The sequence below is a fragment of the Salvelinus alpinus genome, chromosome 1 (genome assembly GCF_045679555.1).
Source record: "Salvelinus alpinus chromosome 1, SLU_Salpinus.1, whole genome shotgun sequence".
NCBI lineage: Eukaryota > Metazoa > Chordata > Actinopteri > Salmoniformes > Salmonidae > Salvelinus > Salvelinus alpinus.
In genome coordinates this window covers 76,152,021-76,173,379 of record NC_092086.1, presented here as the reverse complement: position 1 = coordinate 76,173,379, position 21,359 = coordinate 76,152,021, and the positions used below count along the sequence as shown (strand labels likewise).

Sequence of the window (21,359 nt, the reverse complement as noted above, 5' to 3'; positions counted from 1 at the left end):
ACACTGGTAATATGACAATATAAATAATAGTCTAACGGCCTAAAACAGTAGGATATATGTCTATAGTTTATATTCACTGGAAAGGAGACGAATGAAAGCAAGTTTGACTGAGGTGCAGGAGGGAAAGACTGCAGGGCTCCGGTGGGAAGGCTGTTTCAGCACCATGGCGAGCGACCCGCCCTCTCCGTCGTCACCATCATTAATCCATACACAACTAATTCCATTCTCCGCCCCACCGGCGTGCTATTGGCTGATTACATATCAGTTTTATAATTTGCCACAGTCGCTCCACTTGGATAAATAGTAATCTACCTCCCTCTGAATAAATAGTAGGCTAATCTACCTGGCACCACTCACTGGCTGCCACACAGACGACCATTCTAGCGTTTGAGACTGAGGAGACGGAGGCAAGAAGTTTAGTGCTTCCCTTCCTTGGTTTGTTAGGGTGCACATATAATCAACACCACACGGACTCAATTGTGAAGGTGTTTTCAGAGATATAAGATGAATCTGAACTACACGTCCCCGGTGCCTCAGATGCCAGCCCAGAGGTCAACGTCGTTCTTCATCGAAGATATTTTATTACACAAACCAAAGCCCCTGAGAGAGGTATTCCACTTGCCGTTCTCAAGCTCTCTGGCTTCCCGGATGCCTCTCCTAGAATATGGATACCCACTGATGCCCACTCCGATACTAGCGCCTCACCCGCACCATCATCTACACAAGCCGGACCATCACCAGTATTTCTTCACGTCTGGTAAGTAGGAAGGCACTGGATTGGTTCATGCATTCAATGAAGCGAAGGCAGTTACAGAGTGCAAGAACAGCTAAGCCAACGTCGACATTTCATTAGGCCTATAATGATTTAATTCCAAAACGATGTTATTTCATAATGTTGGTGCATGTATAATTTCCATTTTAGTAGTCTACCAATCCTAACAGCCTGACAAAACGATGGAGTGGTCTTGGGCGTTTTGCAACAGGTACATTGGCCTTTTCGTGCGTAAAAGTTAGTGCAAAACGTTTTCGAATAAATCCAACTCAATCAGAAAAAAAAATCATACTCCATTATATAATGGTGTGCTAAATATAACGGGGCCTAAAGTAATATTCTACAATGTGAAGAAATTGCATGGAGTACATTGAATTGAACTTAAAACAAATAAACTGTTAATATAATTGCAAAAGTTGTGTTGAAATTTCAATGTTGAATGCCTTATATATTTCACAGGGATGCAAATGCCGGGGTTATTTCAGCATCATCCGGAGTTACCGGGCAAGCATTGCAGACGAAGGAAGGCGAGAACGGTCTTCTCGGATTCGCAACTATCTGGTCTGGAAAAGAGATTTGAGATACAACGGTACCTATCCACACCAGAACGAGTGGAGTTGGCAACAGCGTTAAGTCTCTCGGAAACCCAGGTAAGAAACCTAAACTACATTACACTAATCATACCTTTCGGGATGGTCGAATTGTGCTGCAAAGCAAGTTTATGAAATATTCCACCTTTGTCACACAGGTGAAAACATGGTTTCAAAACAGAAGGATGAAGCATAAAAAGCAACTGAGGAAAACACAAGACGACCAGAAAAATCCGAATGACTTAGATAGATCCATGGAGAACTCAAGTGAGAGTGAACTCAACGAAAAAAACACAGATGATCTAAACAGTGGAATCGACCCAGACTCATACATGTTAGAGGAAAATGAGGACGATGTTGATATCGAGGATGATATTTGCTCGCCAGAACGTTCACTATAGTGCAAGTGGCAGGTTGTTTTAAAAACAAATAGCCATAACCCAGTGTAAATGTCAATATTGAATCGTGTATTTTAGGCTACATATGAAATGATATATTGCTTTTTTAAACAAATCAATGACAATAATGCAAAGTATTATTTATTCAAGCGTCTATGCGTAATATGTCACTCACTACACATTCCCTTTAGGCTGTCTATATTTATAATTTCCGTGGCTGTGTAAAATGCATCATGTCAAACAATTGTACATAGGCCTACAAAATATAATCTGAAGCCATGTTCATTATTAGGATACTATTATCATTATTATTATCATCATCTTCGAATCAAACAAAAAACAGTCATTTTCATCTTAAGATAGTTTTTGGTGAATGTTTGAAGCCACCAGTTATGCAGACGACTTACGTTGACCCATGCAGGACCAGTTGATTATTTTGGGAGACAATCTGTGAGAAAATACATTTGTATGTTCCTACTTTGATAAACAAAAACAACTTAGCTCTTAATTTCAGCATGTCACATTTTTACCCTTTCTTTTTGCACTTTCGTTCTGGTAATCGGAATATGTTGCAGCATATGCCTTTTGAAGTGTTATTGCTTTACTATTAAAACGTGCATGATAAACATAACTAATTGTTTAGCCTGTACCATTTATCATGTACATTTGTCGGTTTATTATTAGGCTAAGGGATTGCAGTTGCATTTTCCTATAAACTTGGATGAACTGACCAATGTTTCAATTTAATGCCATTAATACTTTAGTATTAGTTAGTTATTAGTCAATAAATCAATCCTTATAGGACGCTAGAGATTTATAACTATTTTAATAGATATATTTGTATTTAATTGAAATAGTTTCTTGGAATACCTACTCATAACTCATAATTATATTTCGGGAAGTATGCCTAACCCTACTTTTGAAAAGCAATTATAGCCAATGATTATTTCCTGGCAGTCCGATTCTATGACCTCTTTGTACTTTAATAATATTACGAATAATGATAATTAATTAATAATAGCTACGAATTATGGTTATAATAATATTTTTAAGTAGCCTATTATTTTGCATAGGCCTTTCGACATTCACATAGCCTACTTTAGGCTTACAGAAAATTCCCCGGCCGTATCTTGAGAGGTCAGTTGTAATAGCGTTTTACTAAAATAACCCCACCTGCTTGAAGAGCCAAGGCCTCGTCTCCCAGTTTCGGTGTAAATTAAGAATTGCGATGATCGTAGGCTACCCAATGCATCGTTATTTACGAGCCAAACAGTGTTTCCCAAACATGCACGTAGAGAAGCCGTTCGCTAAATGCGTCATTAGACCATGTGTCGATATTGATAGGATCGAAAGAAAAGTAGCGCTGCTCTCAGATCAGCTTTCTCCATTCAAATCTACGTTAACATTCTAATTATTCCACATTACTGACGAAGGACCAGCTCCTAGAGAAATATTACCACCTATTTCTGCAAATATTGAGGCGGCTTATTATGCTTACCCAATACTAATGCACTAACTAACAGATTGGCATATCACTGTGCACATCTTGTCACACATCATGAACCGTATTGAAGCCAAAATTACAGACAGTAGCCTATTGGCAAAATATAACTCAATATGATTGAAATAGGCACATGTAGCCTATTTATCGTTTAACGAAGTCATGTCGGTTTTTATTTGAAGCATCGTTTAATCTTTCACTTGTTCGTAACAAGTGCAAACACTGTGAGCTTTATAATTGTAGTCAACTTTGTTCTGGGGTTATTGCGGTCAGTCAGACAGATATAAGAATCTTGATTCAATGTTTAGTGGAGATCTTCTGTGAATAAAATGATGCAGAAGGGCAAAACAGCATCCAACGATGCACTTTGGCTGCTCAACGAATAGTCTGGATCACTCATAGATGTGTGAAGGTTTTTAATTAAGAATCACGTTACTAACAAAGGCTTTGTTAAACAGCTCGGCTACTAAAGATACATCGTAAGATCTTAACGCTACGAAGGCTCTGGGGAACGAGGCCATGGACCAGAACCACTACTACAGGAGTCACTTAGCAGTGGAGGAGATGTTAATCGGAGGCTATCTGTTAAATTTGCTCATGCTGTGGTAGACGCCTTGGTAGCTGGGACACCGCTGTGGAATAAAATAAATACTTCATCATACAATAACACATAGTTGTTGCATGTAACGTAGAGCGGTAGCTATTCATAAACATTGTCATGACTTTTATTAAACTTGAGTTAGGCTATTATTGGTTACTGCTAGGCCTACTGGATCACCAAATGTCTTGAAAGGAGCAGTGAGGGGATTCGAATAATCTGTTTTGCACCGGGTGAAGTTGATTGCTTTCGTTTCGGAACGGGCGTGAACAAAAAGTGCCCCCTTCAAAGCCCACGGGGAAATCGGCTCAAAACAAAAGTGACGTAATTAAGCACAATGATTCATGAGTAGGATTCTGTGTTTTCACATGCGAAAGTGATTGATTTTGAAAAAAACGCTTTATCTGTCTTCCCAGCGAAAACTAGTCAGAAAATGAAAACAATCGTTTTATGGAAAAGAGATGTATGTTTCTGGACGATACACAATGCTGTCTTGTTGACAACATGATCAAGCTGTGCAGATTTCTTTTCGATTTGGGAAAGGTGCTCCTCCCTCACCGCTTTTGCCCGTTCACGTCAAGGGCCATAGACCGATGCCCAGCGGCTCAGCATAATAGAATCCGCCCACTGACTCAAGCAGCCGGCTTAAGAAAATATGGGTCTATCACAAAAACATTGCGTTCAATGTAAGCTATTTTGGGACATTTTGAAAATTGGAATGCTAAGCTAAATGGAGACATTTTGACAGATATTTAACTCAAATAATTTGTGCACAATGTTGGTGAAATTACAAGTAAACCAACCATTGGTCTTTGCCTCTCCATGGGAGAATATGAATCGAGGCCACCAGCTCCAAACAAACAACATTTGACACCCAAGTCAGCTGATTTGTCCAGAGAATTTTATGAACATTTAAGGAATGTTGTAAAACATAATTATTTTCTGGAAGTAAGGAAAGATTTCAGGATAATAGCAAGTAATTCAGTAGCCTACAGTCCTGGAATTTTGTCAGCTCTTGCACACCACTGCCACACTTGAAAACAATATGCATTGATTAATTAAATCTTAGTGTGGCCCATTAGGTCGATTTGATATTTTTGTATTATTAAAACTCTCTATATATAATTCATGGCTTATGTTTTAAATGCTCAAGAGTGCAGTAAATGTGTACATTTTTCTGTTTGCAAAATATATTGTTCACAACAAGCTGTTATGTTACTAACTACTCTGCCCCTCAGTGAATCTGCCAGCAACAGCAGCTCCATGAGCACATAGGCTGTGCGAACATTGCTTGGATTGTTTTGCAGGATTTCATAGCATAAAATGTAACAGTCAAAGTAAATGGACTGTCCTTGGTCATTCACATGTGCGCTCAGTCAGAACTTTTGGGTCTGCTCTAGTCTCCCTCCCAATGAGTCTCTAGAGCCAGATGGCTTACTTCTGCACGTGAGACTAGATCTGCTCTATCAGGTACCGATGGCGCTAAAGCAAAAAGCCAGTTGTAATTAACTTGTAAATAAATGATTATAACAGTCATTGAAGCCTGTCATAACAGTCATCTACATCCAACAAGAGTCAAAGGACAGAGGGATACAGTAGCTTGAACCTTCTCATCGCGGATCTGGTAGGACAAAAAAGCATGAATGTGGATGGTCAATTTTATTGTTTCCCCCGTGGTGTTCATTAGGTTATATTGTGCTGTAGGTGGCAGGGTGACATTTTGTGTGGACTAAAACAGCATAAAACAGGGTGTATCACAAAGCACGATCAAATTAATTAGCCAGCTACAGTCATTTTGAGAAACATTGAGAAATAGTTTGGTAGATTTTTTGTGTCAAATTAACCAGTTATCTAACTTTGATAAACAGCTAGAAAGCTACAGCTAGCTGATGTTAGCTCCCATGCCAATTTCAAGTCTATGTAAACTAATATCTGCCTAACCCATAAATATTAAGCTATTTCAGAATGAAAGTTAACTGGCTAGCACATCATGCTTTGTGACATTATATTAGCTACCTATCCCCAGTTAGATAATGTGTTTTCACTAACTGCTCTGCATGCTTGTTGAGTTCTCCCTGGTGCACTCTTTCCTTTGTGAGCTGGCTGCTCATTCTAAATGTTATAATCAATCTGTTCCAAACAGTGGCAGCATGTGCAGCAGGGGGTCATTCTGTTTTTGACATGCACAAGTGAATTAATTGTATTTATGCTGTTGTTCAAATGCATCATATTCTGTCTTGCTTCCTTTTTGAACCCCCTTGACCATTTTAATTTAAAACAATCGCAGTAAGGTACTTAACTGTTACCCAGAAAGGATTTGATATTGAGATAAAAATGGCTGCATTGGACCTTTAACAGAAAAGGATTGGGACAAATTAGGCTAAGGGATTTGATAGCTCTTCATTGTATAATGAATGATACACAGAGATGTTACAGCAATAACACGTAGCATGTTTTAATCAAAACACAACAGTAATTGTTGGGAGTTTAAATCACAATCTTGAAAATAATGTCCATGTCTTGGTGAAAGTAACTCCTTCGTAAAGCCCATTTTTCATTTTCTCTGAATATGATAAGGATCAGTAGGGCCTTTGGCCCATTGAATTGGTTTGTTGTTTGTACACATTCGTAGAAGATACTCACCTTAGATAATACTCACCAATAGCATGCAAACACTACCCTTTAGGCCTACAGGTGAGTAAACATTGAAATATAATGATTTCCATTTGAGTAACTACGCCAATTTCTTCTGCTATGGCAATGAGTGCTACATTTTTCTTTAGGTATCATCTCTAGTAGAAACATACTTTCTTATCCATTTTATTTTCAGACAATTTGACTTTTAACCCAAACCCCAGAGAAGCACAAACACCTACGCACACACACCAAGGAGTTGCATGCCAGGGTCTGCCCCTGGAGCAGATTATGGGTTAAGTGCTTTGCTCAAGGGTGCAATGGCAGGAGATGGCATGCCACTTGCCACAAGATTTTCCTATCAGACTTGGGATTCGAACTGGCGACCCTCCGGTTGCTGGACCGCCTCTCTAACCTCTAGATGACCTGGCATACCAAAAGTAGTAGTGTAACAAGAGTGAGTGGGTGGATTCCAATCCATAGAGGTCATCCCTGAGACCAAAAACCTAATCATGGAGAACCTGGCCAGAGCACTACTCAGGGTACCACTGGGAACACATTGGTTTGATCAGAACGTAATGGAACTTCAATGGTCATCGTTCATAGCTCAATTAGTGAACTGTGATCATCTATAGCAGGCATGGGCAACTTTGATGGCCACAAAAAATCTGAACTCATCATGAGGGGCCGCAGTGTCTAGCGGGTCTGTGTACCCACATCTATACCCACACTTGCAGACAGAGCCGGCCTTAGCCTTCTGGGCCTTAGCCTTTAAAAGCATGCACATGTGTACTCACACACACATGCATACACACCATACCCACACACACACGTACGCACGCACACAGGCCAAAATCATCAATACCAGCTATTATTTAATTTATTCAGTCATTTAAATGTGCACCAGGAGGCAGCTCCCCATCAATTTAGAAGGTTTACATTAACAGGCTCATCCAAACAGGATATGCAGCACTCTCCCGCCCTTTGAAAAGCAAATCATGTCGTTTTCAAAACGTGATGCAGATTTACTGAGAAAATAAAAAGCGTTGAAGAGAATAGGCTGTGCGGAAGGTGATCAATTAAAAGATTAAGCGTTTTGCAACACATGGATGCATCTGCATTTGGGCCTAATAGTGGGGCCATCAGCTCATTTTCAGGGGTCTGCCGCCTACTTAGGCGCTGTCCTCACATCAAAGTGTGCGCGTCTGCCCCGGCTATTCCAATCGGCAGAAAGGGATGCTAATTTAGCCCCCTTCATGTGTGGTGGTGAGAGACTCCTTCAATTAACTGGATTTCTATGGCAAAAGAGGGGTGGGGGGGGAAAGATGCAAAGAGAGTTGGTCTGGATAGGCAGTGTTTCTCATTAATTCAAAAGGTCCGGTATTTATTATTACCCCCACGCATCTGAGGCTTAAACACTAAAAACACAGTGCATCAAAGACGCCATGATGGGTTAAATAGAGACTATAATCAAATTAAAATATTACATAGGAGTAAATAGCTCTTTTATAATGATCTGACGGTTCTATTAAAGAAATGGGGGGTGCTTGAGATTTGTTTTATTGGTGGGAAAATTATCACTAGTTTACGGAGCCCTAATCAGGTGGGCTTCAAAGGGTCATCTTTGTTTGACTCATTTGTATCTGGAAGTAGAGACGGGGGATACAGGCAGAAAATAATCAGGCACGGAACAAAAAGAGCAGATTATTTCAGATTAACAGCAGCAACCAGGTGCGTGAGAGGGTGAAAGGGGGCAAATTGGAAATGTGGATAAAATGCCAACGTGTGAATTACCGACTAGTACCCCCCAAAACTGAGACAATATAGCCCGCAGTACCAAAAGCTTTCCGATTTAATGATGTATTGTTGAATTTACAAAGGATGTTTCAATGTCGAGTGAAAAGGCGGAGCGCACTATGTTTTTAGTGTTTCCATAAGTGTCCTTTGTCATTATGACAACAATTTGACCATTAGATCTCTACCAATGGACTAGCCATGGTCTTTGTACTCAGTTGCCGATTCCTTGTCATCAAACAACCTACACAAAGCTTTAGAAGGTGTACATGTTCTCTCAGATTGTATATAGTATTGTACTATTAACACTGTATGTGTAATATTGTACAACAACAAACCATATGTGTTATGCCTGAATTGACTTGAGCAGCTGTATTAAACATTTTCAGGTCATGTGCACTCAAGTCATGACTCATGAGCAATTGTAAGGAATATTAGCAGAGAGATATTCAAGGAATTGTGGAATCATTATCAATAGCCAGAGGATTATTTATCTGAAATATGTACAAACATTTGCATATTATTCAAACATCAATATAATACCTAATCAACTTTCAACAAAAAACAACAACACTTGGTTTGGGATTACAGTACCATGTTTGCCTACAGTATAAATTACAGTATGGTATAAGTACCATGTTTACCTATGGTTTAAGTACATCAAATCATATGAACAAATGAGCAAGCTACGACTTCATTAGTCGTAAAAATGCATTCATACAATAAATGCTTATGTCAACAACCACATACAGACAGGCTACTCTGTAACACGGCAAACTGCAGTTTTTGACACAAGCATGAATGAACGATTGCTGCAATATTTCCCTGCTTATTCCTATATACTGCCTTTCCCCAAAAGTTGAATGGCCGTGTCAGCTGTAAGGGGAAACCTGTTGTTGCGTGACTCCAGTGTGTTGTAAAGTAACTGGGTCGGTGTAGTGTCAGATGGTGTGCACCACCTTGAAGTGGGCCAAGGTCTGTTTCTCCTGCTCTCGCCGTTTCCTCAGGGCCTCCAGTGTGGCCAGCTGGGATATGTCGAAGTCCTCCAGGAGGCGAGTGTGGCCCCTGGGGCCCTCCTGGGCCCACTCTGGCTCTCTGGTCTTGGTCTGCTGAGGCAGGGGCACCACCTTGGGCCGCAGGATGCACCTGGCATACTCCAGGGCCTGAAACACAATGGAAATAAAGGTAACATTTTATTTATCACTGACAGGTATAATGACGATGCAGTATAATACCATTATAATTGATTGTAAGACTGTATGATGCTCTTATAATTTACTATATCATGCCTCTTGACTAAATAACAGCCACATTGAGTCAATTGAACATTTGCTATAAAGACTTAAGATGACATAAAAGCTCATGCTTATAACAAGTAATAAAGCATTATACCGTAGGCTTTAAGTAAAGTGTTACAGAAGAATAGTTTGGAGATGGAGGGGGAGGGAAAGGTACACCTGCAAGAGCTGATAAACAATTAGGCTTTCATATGGCTGAGTGAACTCTGCGATTCAACTTTGTGACAGAATGTTGACGTGTCCGTAATCGTTCTCAGACTCGCAATCTCAGTGCATGGGGATTTATTTGTTATAGGTACCAGTCAAAAGTTTGGACACACCTACTCATTCCAGGGTTTTAGTTTATTTTTAATACTTTTTTACATTGTAGAATAATAGTGAAGACATCAAAACTATGAAATAACACATATGGAATCATGTTAAACAAATCAAAATATATTTTATATTTGAGATTATTCAAAGTAGCCACCCGTTGCCTTGACAGCTTTGCACACTCTTGGCATTCTCTCAACCAGCTTCATGAGGTAGTCCCCTGGAATGCATTCCAATTAACAGGTGTGCCTTGTTAATTTGTGGAATTTATTTCCTTCTTAATGCGTTTGAGCCAATCAGTTGTGTTATGACAAGGTACGGATGGTATACAGAAGATAGCACTATTTGGTAAAATACTAAATCCATATTATGGCAAGAACACTTCAAATAAGCAAAGAGAAATGACAGTCCGTCATTACTTAAGACATGAAGGTCAGTTAATACGGAACATTTCAAGAACTTTGAAAGTTCTTCAAGTGCAGTCGCAAAAACCATCAAGCGCTATGATGAAACTGGCTCTCATGAGGACTGCCACAGGAAAGGAAGACCCAGAGTTACCTCTGCTGCAAAGGAAAAGTTCGTTAGAGTTAACCGCACCTCAGATTGCAGCCCAAATAAATGCTTCACAGAGTTCAACTAACATACACATCACAACATCAACTGTTCAGAGGAGACTGAATGAATCAGGCCTTCATGGTCGAATTACTGCAGAGAAACCACTACTAAAGGACACCAATAAGAATATGTATTTTTTATTTAACTAGGCAAGTCAGTTAAGAACAAATTCTTATTTACAATGACAGCCTACCGGAGAACAGTGGGTTAATAACTGCCTTGTTCAGACTTTTATCTTGTCATCTCTGGGATTTGATCCAGCAACCTTTTGGTTACTGACCCAACGCTCTAATCACTAGGCTAACTGCTGCCCCAAGAAGTTACTTGCTTGTGCCAAGAAACACAAACAATTGGCATTAAACTGGTGGAAATCTATCCTTTGGTCTGATGAGTCCAAATTTGAGATTTTTGGTTCCAACTGCCGTGTCTTTGTGAGACTATTTGTGAACGGATGATCTCCGCATGAATGGTTCCCACCTTGAAGCACGGAGGAGGAGGTGTTATGGTGTGCGGGTGCTTTGCTGGTGACACTGTCAGTGATTTATTTAGATTTCAAGGCACACTTAACCAGCATAGCTACCACAGCATTCTGCAGCGATACGCCATCCCATCTAGTTTTCGCTTAGTGGAACTACAATTTGTTTTTCAACAGGACACTGACCCCAAAACATGTCCAGGCTGTGTAAGGGCTATTTGACCAAGGAGAGTGATGGGGTGCTGCATCAGATGACCTGTCCTCCACAATCATCCGACCTCAACCCAATTGAGATGGTTTGGGATGAGTTGGACCGCAGAATGAAGAAAAAGCAGCTAACAAGTGCTCAGCATATGTGGGAACTCCTTCAAGACTGTTGAAAAAGCATTCCTCATGAAGCTGGTTGAGAGAATGCCAAGAGTGTGCAAAGCTCTCATCAAGGCAAAGAGTGGCTACTTTGAAGAATCTCAAATATAAAATATATTTTGATTTGTTTCACCTCTAAGGGATCGGTGTCCCTAATCCGGGATGGTTGTTGCTCAATTTGCGATAATGTAACTAGAATAACGTTGTAAACAACAGCCAATTCCAGGACAAAGACATAACTTATATGGGCAGAAAGCTCCCGAGGGGCGCAGCGGTCTAAGGCAATGCATCTCAGTGCTAGAGGCGTCACTACAGACCCTGGTTAAATTCCAGGGGGTACCACAACTGGAATCACAATTGGCCCAGCGTCGTCCGGGTTAGGGTAGGTTGTCATTGTAAATAAGAATTTGTTCTTAACTAACTTGCCTAGTAAAATAAAAAATAAAAGCTTAAATTCTTGTTAATCTGACTGCAGTGTCCAATTTACAGTAGCTATTACAAAAAGAAAAACATGCTATTGTTTGAGTGCACAACAAAACGCTGGTTTGCTACATTTACCTCTGAAGGTAAATAATGTACTTACATTCAGTAATCTTGCTCTGATTTGTCATCCTGAGGTCCCAGAGATAAAATGTAGCATAGTTTTGTTTGAAAAAAATATATTTTTATATTCAAATGTTGGAACTGGGTTCTACAGTTTGACCCCCACTGCTGGCTCCACCCGCCACCCCACCTAGATGTGTGGAGGTTAGTGTCTTTTCTGTAGGAAAGCTAATGATTCATCATGTATGACATTTCTGGAGGTGTAAACGTATTTTTTTTAATATCCATAGCATTTTTGTATGTTCTCTATAGTTGGGCTCCCAAGTGGCGCAGCGGTCTAAGGTAATGCATCTCAGTGCTAGAGGTGTCACTACAGACTCTGGTATGATTCCAGGCTGTATCACAACTAGTCGTGATTGGGAGTCCCATAGGGCGGTACACAATTGGCCCAGCGTCATCCGGGTTAGGGTTTGGCCGGGGTAGGCCGTCATTGTAAATAATAATTAGTTCTTAACTGACTTGCCTAGTTACATTTTTTATATTTTTTTGTACTTGAAAATGTATAAATTGACCAATTTCTCACATTTGGGCAAACTCCTGGCAAACTTGATATAAAATGTGGTGTAGTGTTGTAATTCTTCACTGGATTAGTATGAAACTTTGCACACACACTGCTGCTATCTTGTGGACAACATCTAAATTACACCTAAAATCCTATCTGAATGTATGGACTTTCTCTTGCATTTCAAAGATGATTTTTGTTGTTGAAAATGCATGTTTATTTGTTTGTATTATCTTTCACGATATCTAATGTGTTATTTTCTCCTACATTCATTTCACATTTCCACAAACTTCAAAGTGTTTCCGATTCAAATGGTACCAAGAATATGTATATCCATGCTTCAGGTCCTGAGCTACAGGCAGTTAGATTTGGGTACGTCATTTTAGGTGAACATTTTAATAAAAGGGGCCGATCATTAAGAGTTAAACATTTTTTGGGTACTACATAATTCCATATGTGTTATTTCATAGTTTTGATGTCTTCACTATTATTCTATAATATAGAAAATAATAAAAATAAAGAAAAACCCTTGAATGAGCAGGTGTGTCCAAACTTTTGACTGGTACTGTAAATAACAAAAAGTGGGGACTGGAGTTGCAATACACTCAAGCTGACAGATGATGATGATGGACAAATTGACTGAGGAAACCGGGATGAGATGGATGAACTTGTTATGAAGCAATGTACTCTCTCTTTCTGTTTGTTTTTTCTTTCTTTCTCTCTCTCTCTCTGTTTGTCTCTGTCTCTTCACCTCTAAGTAATTTTCTCTCTCACCCCCACTCTCTCTCTCTCCCTGAGTCTCTCTGTCTCTCTAATTCTCTCTCTGTCTATCTGATTCTCTGTCTGTCTATCTGATTCTCTGTCTGTCTGTCTGTCTGTCTGTCTGTCTGTCTATCTGATTCTCTGTCTGTCTGTCTGTCTGTCTATCTGATTCTCTGTCTGTCTGTCTGTCTGTCTGTCTGTCTGTCTGTCTGTCTGTCTGTCTGTCTGTCTGTCTGTCTGTCTGTCTGTCTGTCTGTCTGTCTGTCTGTCTGTCTGTGTCTGTCTGTCTGTCTGATTCTCTCTCGGTCTCTCTCTCTGTTACCTTCCTTCTGGGAACCATGTTGTCCTTGTTGCCACTGCCCAATGGGTTCTTGGCGTCCGGCAGAAAGGTAATCCTACTTATCTTCTTGTTCTGCTCACGGATCACATTTGAATACAGCTTCTGTCGTCTCATTTTCTTGTCCTGGGCCATGTTGTGAAAGAACAGAGAGAGAGAGCAGAGGGGGAGATTACAAAAGAGTGGGTTTAATTAACTGAGCCATTTCTCCCTTAAGGCCCTATTCTCTTTGTGTATACCTTGGCGGAGCCTCTCCACACCGCCCGACAAAACCAAATACAACAAACCATTCAGCGGGCCTATCAACATTTACACATATCATTCACTAATAGGGCCGGCCCTAGAGACAGAGGCAGCCTCAATCTAGTGCAAATTGGCCATACATGCTCACTTTTTACTCTCAGGGATTAACAAAAGATACATCAGACCCCAAATACCACTCAACCTTCCAGGGCTACTCTCATTTGCTTTGTAAATCCAATTTAATCTGTTCAGAATGAGGCAAGTCATTAATGAGAAACAGGGACAGAGGGGCGGGGGATAATGGAAGCACAAAGAGACTATTGAAGATCATCAGCCGAATAAAATGAACTGGGTAAATGGATTTATGGGCCATCTAGTCATTGCTGTTGTCTGTTTTAGAACTACCTTCATTGTTGTTTTATTAAAACAAACACTTATTTTTTAAGTGTTAAAGTTAAATAAGTGTTTCAAGTTATACGTGTTAAAAGTAATAATTTCTTCAAATGTTCAATTTAAGATTGCTGAATGAAGTAAAGCATAGAGTACATGATTGCTGGAAGCCATACGACCATATTGTTACACTGCCCACCTGGTTATAAGGTGGGAAGACGCACACTGAAATTTCTGTGGTGGTGTAATCAGGCCCAAGGCAGCCAAGATTCACGTCCTGAAACAGCTGCTTGTAGTCCTTCAGGGAAAAGGCCTAAGACAATACACGTACACACACACACACACACACACACACACACACACACACACACACACACACACACACACACACACACACACACACACACACACACACACACACACACACACACACACACACACACACACACACACACACACACACACACACACACACACACACACACACACACACACACGTAAATGCTAAATATTACTAGAGAATAGTTATTAAACAGGCAGGTGATGAGAAACACACACATACATTAGACTTGGTTCCGGAAAAGATGCTTGCCTAAGTACAAAAATATTACATTTTTCCTTTACACTGGTCATTCCTAAGTGCCTGTATGTTTGGGTCTTTTAGTATAAAGAGGGAGTGTGTATTGTACCCTGGGGAGTGGAGTCCCAGGGACAGGTTGACAGAGAGATGCTCTCTCTTAGGCAGAGAGAGAGGGTAAGCGCCTTAATCCGCTATGTACGTCTGAGGTGCACTCGAGAAGCAATCCACAAGCTGCCCCAGACAATAGGGGACTAATCATTCCAGATCGGACTGGCTCCTTTTAGGGGCTCAGGCCACTTTGGAATTAGCCATTGGTCATGGACGCTGTGGGACGGCTTCTTGTTTTGTTTTTATCTTTCTTTCTTTTCAACCCCCTCCCCACCCTCATCCGCTTTCACTTTTGTGATACCCTCCACATTGGGGTGTTTTACAAATCTACCCTGTAATCTTGTCAGATGATGGTGAACATGGCACAGTGGGGATACATGGAGAGAAAAGGGGCAGGGGGAGAGGCTAGTGGCAATTGTGGTGTAAAGTGACCTCTAAATACACATACACTGATGGGTTAGGGAAAAAGGCTAGTCAGATCAAAACTTGGCAACCGTAACCATCGTAAGAGCATCAATTACCTATCGATATCCTTTCATACACTGGCCCTTACTACTATCACCGGGTTTCCAATCTATGCTTAAATTATGGTAATAATGTGATAAAATAAATTTTCTCAAACTAATTGGTACCTTAACAATTATCAGTAGAGTATCTATTTACATTAGCTACCTACTAAATAAAAAATAGTAGGTTACGTTATAACATTATCTGAGTGTTTTGTCTTCGAAAGTGAATATCTACTACTGTATGTGGATGTCTGCAGTCTGTGCATCAGTGGAACACACCTGCAGGGCTCAAGCTGGTGAACGACAAAGAGGCCGTCATTACATGCAAATGGACGTCTTTGCCTCACTTGCTCTCTTTTATTCACCTTATTTTCTAACAACTGGATCCGGCCTGTGAGGGGGTTAAATCTAGACAGCGGGTGGTTTGATTTAAAAAAAGAAAACCACTGTGGGGGGGGGGGGACAAACTCAATATACTTTAAAATGACTAAAACCAAATTGAATGTGTCCAGCTCGCTAACAATCACCTAAATTAAAGCTAGACAGTCAGGGAGTATCAAGAATTTTTAAAACAAAGGATAGAGGACAATCTTTATGACGGCAAAGAAATATAACTCATTTTCAGTGCGCACCCCCCACCCCCTTGTGTGAGACCGAATACGACCGAATGCGCCCCCCGGGGCAAAATTAGTTTGACTCCCCTGCTCTAACACGTCTCAAAATTGTTTTCTTACCTCATCTCAGTGCTAGTAGCACATTTTCTAAATATAAACATTATTTATTTTTTACAGATGAAAATCCGGTCTTTCTATGTCAAACATTTTTGTTATATTTCAGTCTTCTCTGTGATGTATATAAAGTGTAATATTGGGATGCAAACTCCAAATTGAACACATTTCAACTCTATATCTGACATGGTACTGGTGTCTTCTTTTTTTAAGCCCATAACCATGTGTGTGAGGTGTATACTTTTGTTTCAAAGTAGATTTGTTTAAGACTACCAAGAAACACTTTACGTGTCCCTGATTTATTCCACTGCAGTAAAAGGTTTAAGTGCATCTTACAGGAATTAGACAATTAACCTGCTGTTTTGCATTCGTTGCCACTAAAGGGCCCCTCCTTTAGTTGTTCCGTTTGTAAAGGAGAATGTGAGGATATCATCTGTCGTCAAAGCACATTGTTTGTGCGACTTGTGTGACTGATTATGCCCTTTGAGATTAGGCAAATGGCTGTCATGTACTGTAATTATCCCAGTAACCATATTGAGAAATGTAACAATAGCCTGGCTTGTTAGTGTGGCAATTACAAATTAACACACACACACCTTGTAAGTGACTCTCTCATTTAAATTGTTTCTCTCTCCTCATCTGTGCCAGGTAGCCCTCAGAGCTGCTTCTCTGCATGGAGGTATATCTCTGTGCGGTTCTGTCACTGCCCAGCTCCCATCATTGTTTTACCTATAGAGGGCAGCACTGTGTAGGAGCCGGAGGAGCATTGCGTCTAAGAGGTGTAAGTAGACGTGTGACCATCCTCATCATCATACTGCAGGACAATGCGGTTTTCACTGTGCCATGGGGCGTTCTCCTGGTGCCAGAGGTGCAGTGGTTCTCTGCTGCATTGGGAGAGAGGGGCATCCCTTGGAAGCCCTGCTTGCAGCGAGAGCCCCAACCTGAGCTTGGTGGAGACACAGCAGCCTGTGGAACCAAAGCGAGCTGTACCCAACCGTCTTGGTGGAAGGAGTGAGTGCTTGGGTGGGAGTCAGGTTTGACGAGGATGGCGTTCCTAAGCGGTACGTTAGCATTAGGCCTGTATCCATCTGTAGACTGGGGCTTCCATTGGGGCCCGGGACCGATACAGGGTGAGGTTATGGTGAGAACAGAACCTTGGCGTGATCCTGGACAACACCCTGTCGTTCTCAACTCACATCAAGGCGGTGACCCGTTCCTGTAGGTTCATGCTCTACAACATTCGCAGAGTACGACCCTGCCTCACACAGGAAGCAGCGCAGGTCCTAATCCAGGCACTTGTCATCTCCCGTCTGGACTACTGCAACTCGCTGTTGGCTGGGCTCCCTGCCTGTGCTATTAAACCCCTACAACTCATCCAGAACGCCGCAGCCCGTCTGGTGTTCAACCTTCCCAAGTTCTCTCACGTCACCCCGCTCCTCCGCTCTCTCCACTGGCTTCCAGTTGAAGCTCGCATCCGCTACAAGACCATGGTGCTTGCCTACGGAGCTGTGAGGGGAACGGCACCTCCGTACCTTCAGGCTCTGATCAGGCCCTACACCCAAACAAGGGCACTGCGTTCATCCACCTCTGGCCTGCTCGCCTCCCTACCTCTGAGGAAGTACAGTTCCCGCTCAGCCCAGTCAAAACTGTTCGCTGCTCTGGCACCCCAATGGTGGAACAAACTCCCTCACGACGCCAGGTCAGCGGAGTCAATCACCACCTTCCGGAGACACCTGAAACCCCACCTCTTTAAGGAATACCTAGGATAGGATAAAGTAATCCTTCTAACCCCCCCCTCCCCCTTAAAAGAGTTAGATGCACTATTGTAAAGTGGCTGTTCCACTGGATATCATAAGGTGAATGCACCAATTTGTAAGTCGCTCTGGATAAGAGCGTCTGCTAAATGACTTAAATGTAAATGTAGAACCACGTCCTGGTGATTGTGTTGCAGGAAAGGGAGAGGTGTTGAGGTTGATGTTGAGGTGGACGGTGGGGGGCTGTCTTAAGGATATGCGTTGGCACTGGTGTGGCCGGTCTCCAGTATGCTAGATTGGAAGTCTGTGCCACTGTGCTTGGAGGCGGGGTTAATGCTGTGGTTGGTGGTGAGGGTAAGAGTGGGGGTGGGAGTAGGAGTGGGAGTGAGCCTGGATCCTGGCTGTGGGTCTAGGGATGTCAGTGGGGGGGCTCAGGTAGCAGTCTCTCTGTCTGGCTTTGCCCACCTGAGTTTGGGATTGACTGTCCACTGAGCTTTATTGTCTTTGGAGATCTGAGTAACCTGTGAGTAGGGGTTGTAAAAAACAGAACACACATGTGGAATAACATCACAGTAACCAATAGGCTAACAGCAATATGATCAGCTCAACAACGACAATAATGAAAAAACAAAATACTAGTTCAGGGTTAGGTCAATATCAATGATGTAGGAAATGGAAATAACGCTTGATCGATGAGTCTTACAGTCTGTAATGCATCTAAGAAGGACCCTATCTGACCAAGGAAAATATGGTAATAATAACCAAATATTTCAAGAACCAGGAGGATGCCAATGTACTGGACATTTTCTTTAATTGATATACAACCTCAATGTACTTCACATGATAGAGAAAAACCAAAAAGTACTTCAAAATATTATTTTGAAAAATACAACTTCATAATGTACTTCCCATGATTGAGAAAAACAAAAAATACACTTAAAATTATTATTTTAAACCATCACATTTTCAATTTGTGAACAACATAAGAGGGGTATCATCTGTTCCTTAACTCAACGTATCAGTGGGACGATGGATGGAAGATTCCACCCAAAATGCAGAAAAAATACCACTCTTTCCTTATGTAACTGATGCTTTGTGGCTATTGTCGTGGCCATGTACAGAGTGGGCCTTTCATGTAATGTCGGAGCTCCTCTGAGCATGGCCCTCACAAATTATTCTGCCGGGCTCCGAGGCTGTGTGCCTCAGCATCTAATGCCTCTGATTTAGCAAACACCAGCTTTCCCTCATTCTAATGGGAAAATATTTACACTCCTCTCCTCTGCCAAGGCGGCATTAGGGTGACCGCTCAAGTGCTCAAAATAATGATGCTTCTCCATTCCCCTCGCTTTTTCCCGCCTGTAGAGGCTCCGTTTCAGGAGTGTTTTCAGGCGAAGGCCCTATTGTGCCTCGACAACTCCATCAGACGAAGATTGGGTCTGTCGTGGGGGTAAAATGAAAATCCCAGGTGACAGTAGTGCACCCACTGTGCAGACATTTTCATCTTGAGCAGAAAGCCCTGCGCTGGAAGTTATGCGTTATAAGGCAATGGGGGTGTTTTCGTAAGCAACCCCCACCAAAAACACACACAGGAGAGAAAATCAATGGGATCATAATGTGAAAAGGAGTGGAGAGGGTCCCACCTTGAGTTGCTGGGATTTTTGGAGCCACCTCAGCTCTGGGTCTGAATTGTCCTCTTGGCTTTCCTTCTCCTGGCTCCCACCAATGGTAATCTCCTCAGTAGTATTCAAAATCTTCGGATAGAAATGGAGAAAAGATTAAGGAGAGTGGGGCAAAAAGTGTCATTCAAAATTAAAGAGCCCCTCATGGGACAGATTGAAAGACATCAGGTATCTAGGTGGGAACATTTTTGTCTGTGCTGTGTAACACTGTATGAATACATGGTTTGCGTAAGAGCAAAGCATATTGGAGGTAAACATTTCAAGGCACGATAAACTGCGAGTCAATCAATGACAGTCCAGTCAGGTGCACAATACTCAAAACCGCCCAATGTATCCCTTATTTTCCCCAAATAATGACAAAAACACTCCAAAGAAAAATACTATTTTGAGAGAATGCATTTTAAGGCACTAAACTGCATGCTTAAAATGTGTTACTCAGTATTACAAGAATACTGGGCAAAAACATAGTATTGATGCTTCGCTAGCCACCAAACCCACTCTACTCTGTCAAATCTGTAGCATAGGCCTAACCTATATATATATATGTATATACAGTATATATATATATATTTTAGTAGCCTGCACAACAATCAATTCCCTCACGTTTCGGCCTAAGCTTCCACAAACCCTCACATTATATCCATTCTCCTTCATGTTGTCCTATAATGCACCGTTTTTGAGAGAGAATGTCTTCAGCTAATGCCGTAATGAAAATCATTTAGTTAACTTGGAGGCCTCCCTTGGCATCCCAAGGACAATCTGAGAGGATCGATGGTATTGACAGACTGAGGAGTTCCTTGTTGAATGCCACTAATTCTGGGAGAGTGAATAGGCGAAGGTCAGAGAGAGTGAGTGGATGGAGTTGTAATATATCCATCAATAAGTGTGGCGTCAAACTGTTCTGTCTATCTGCTGAAAGGCCAGGTATGCGGGGAGCTGGGCTGATAACACGATGCAGTGTCCTCCCTATCTGGGCAAGAAGGCACACAGATGATAGCTAAGCGGCGAAAAAAGCAGAACCGGTGTTGCAATAAAAAGCAAATGAAAGAAGTAACTGAATGATATTCTATTTTGGTCTGAAGAGGAACATTTTTGTATTACTATCATGGTGGGATTTGGTGCAGGATACATGTGACGTTATGGCCTATCCTCTAACAGAAACCGGTGCTAAAATGGCTGCCAGCTAATCTAGGTGGACCAAAAAAATCAGTAGAAATACATTTTATGAGTAGTAGCCTAACTTCTCAATGTCAAACCAGGGGAAACTAGGCCTATATTGTATGTATCATTTCCATTTCAATGGCAAATATTTGAAAAACAGGTCTCTTTAAATGCTGATATTTAAAGATTGGTTTTGTAACTAAGTTAGCTGTTGGTCATTTAGCACATCAAACTCAAGGTGATCCTAACAGTGTCCAGGTGTGACACTGTTGGAGCAGCAGCTGTTTTGTGTATAGATCAGTAACAGGTGTCAATGATTCCACCACATACACCATCCACCCACCCACCCACCCACCTCTCTCCCCAGCTCTCCCATGGCAAAACAGGCCACAACCTCTGCCCGTGCCCCCTGCCACTGCCTTTTGTCACCCATTATAAAAGTCCCAATCAATTGGAGCCAAATGATCTAAGCCAAATTGCATTTTGAGCATCGTAAGCTGTGTAATATCTATTCTGCTAAATTGGGGTCGTAATTGTCCTCCTCTCGGCGAGATGGGCCACAACAAAGTCCAGGCAATCGCGGCATGCCATTTTACCTCGAGCCGCCCAGGAAATATCAGCTTTTGCAATGAAGACTTCAAAGGGCTGCG

General features: G+C 41.6%; 1 protein-coding gene and 1 pseudogene across 1 annotated transcript; one reads left to right on the top strand and one right to left on the bottom strand.

The window, feature by feature from the left end:
• Positions 1 to 345: 345 nt before the first annotated feature.
• On the top strand, positions 346 to 1,770 carry bsx (brain-specific homeobox). Its single transcript, XM_071326950.1, has 3 exons — positions 346 to 757; positions 1,232 to 1,422; positions 1,521 to 1,770. The coding sequence occupies exons 1-3, from the start codon at positions 505 to 507 to the stop codon at positions 1,761 to 1,763; spliced, it is 687 nt and encodes a 228-aa protein (XP_071183051.1). The 5' UTR covers positions 346 to 504; the 3' UTR covers positions 1,764 to 1,770.
• A 6,948-nt stretch (positions 1,771 to 8,718) lies between these two features.
• On the bottom strand, positions 8,719 to 21,142 carry LOC139564534 (uncharacterized; annotated as a pseudogene).
• Positions 21,143 to 21,359: the final 217 nt, after the last annotated feature.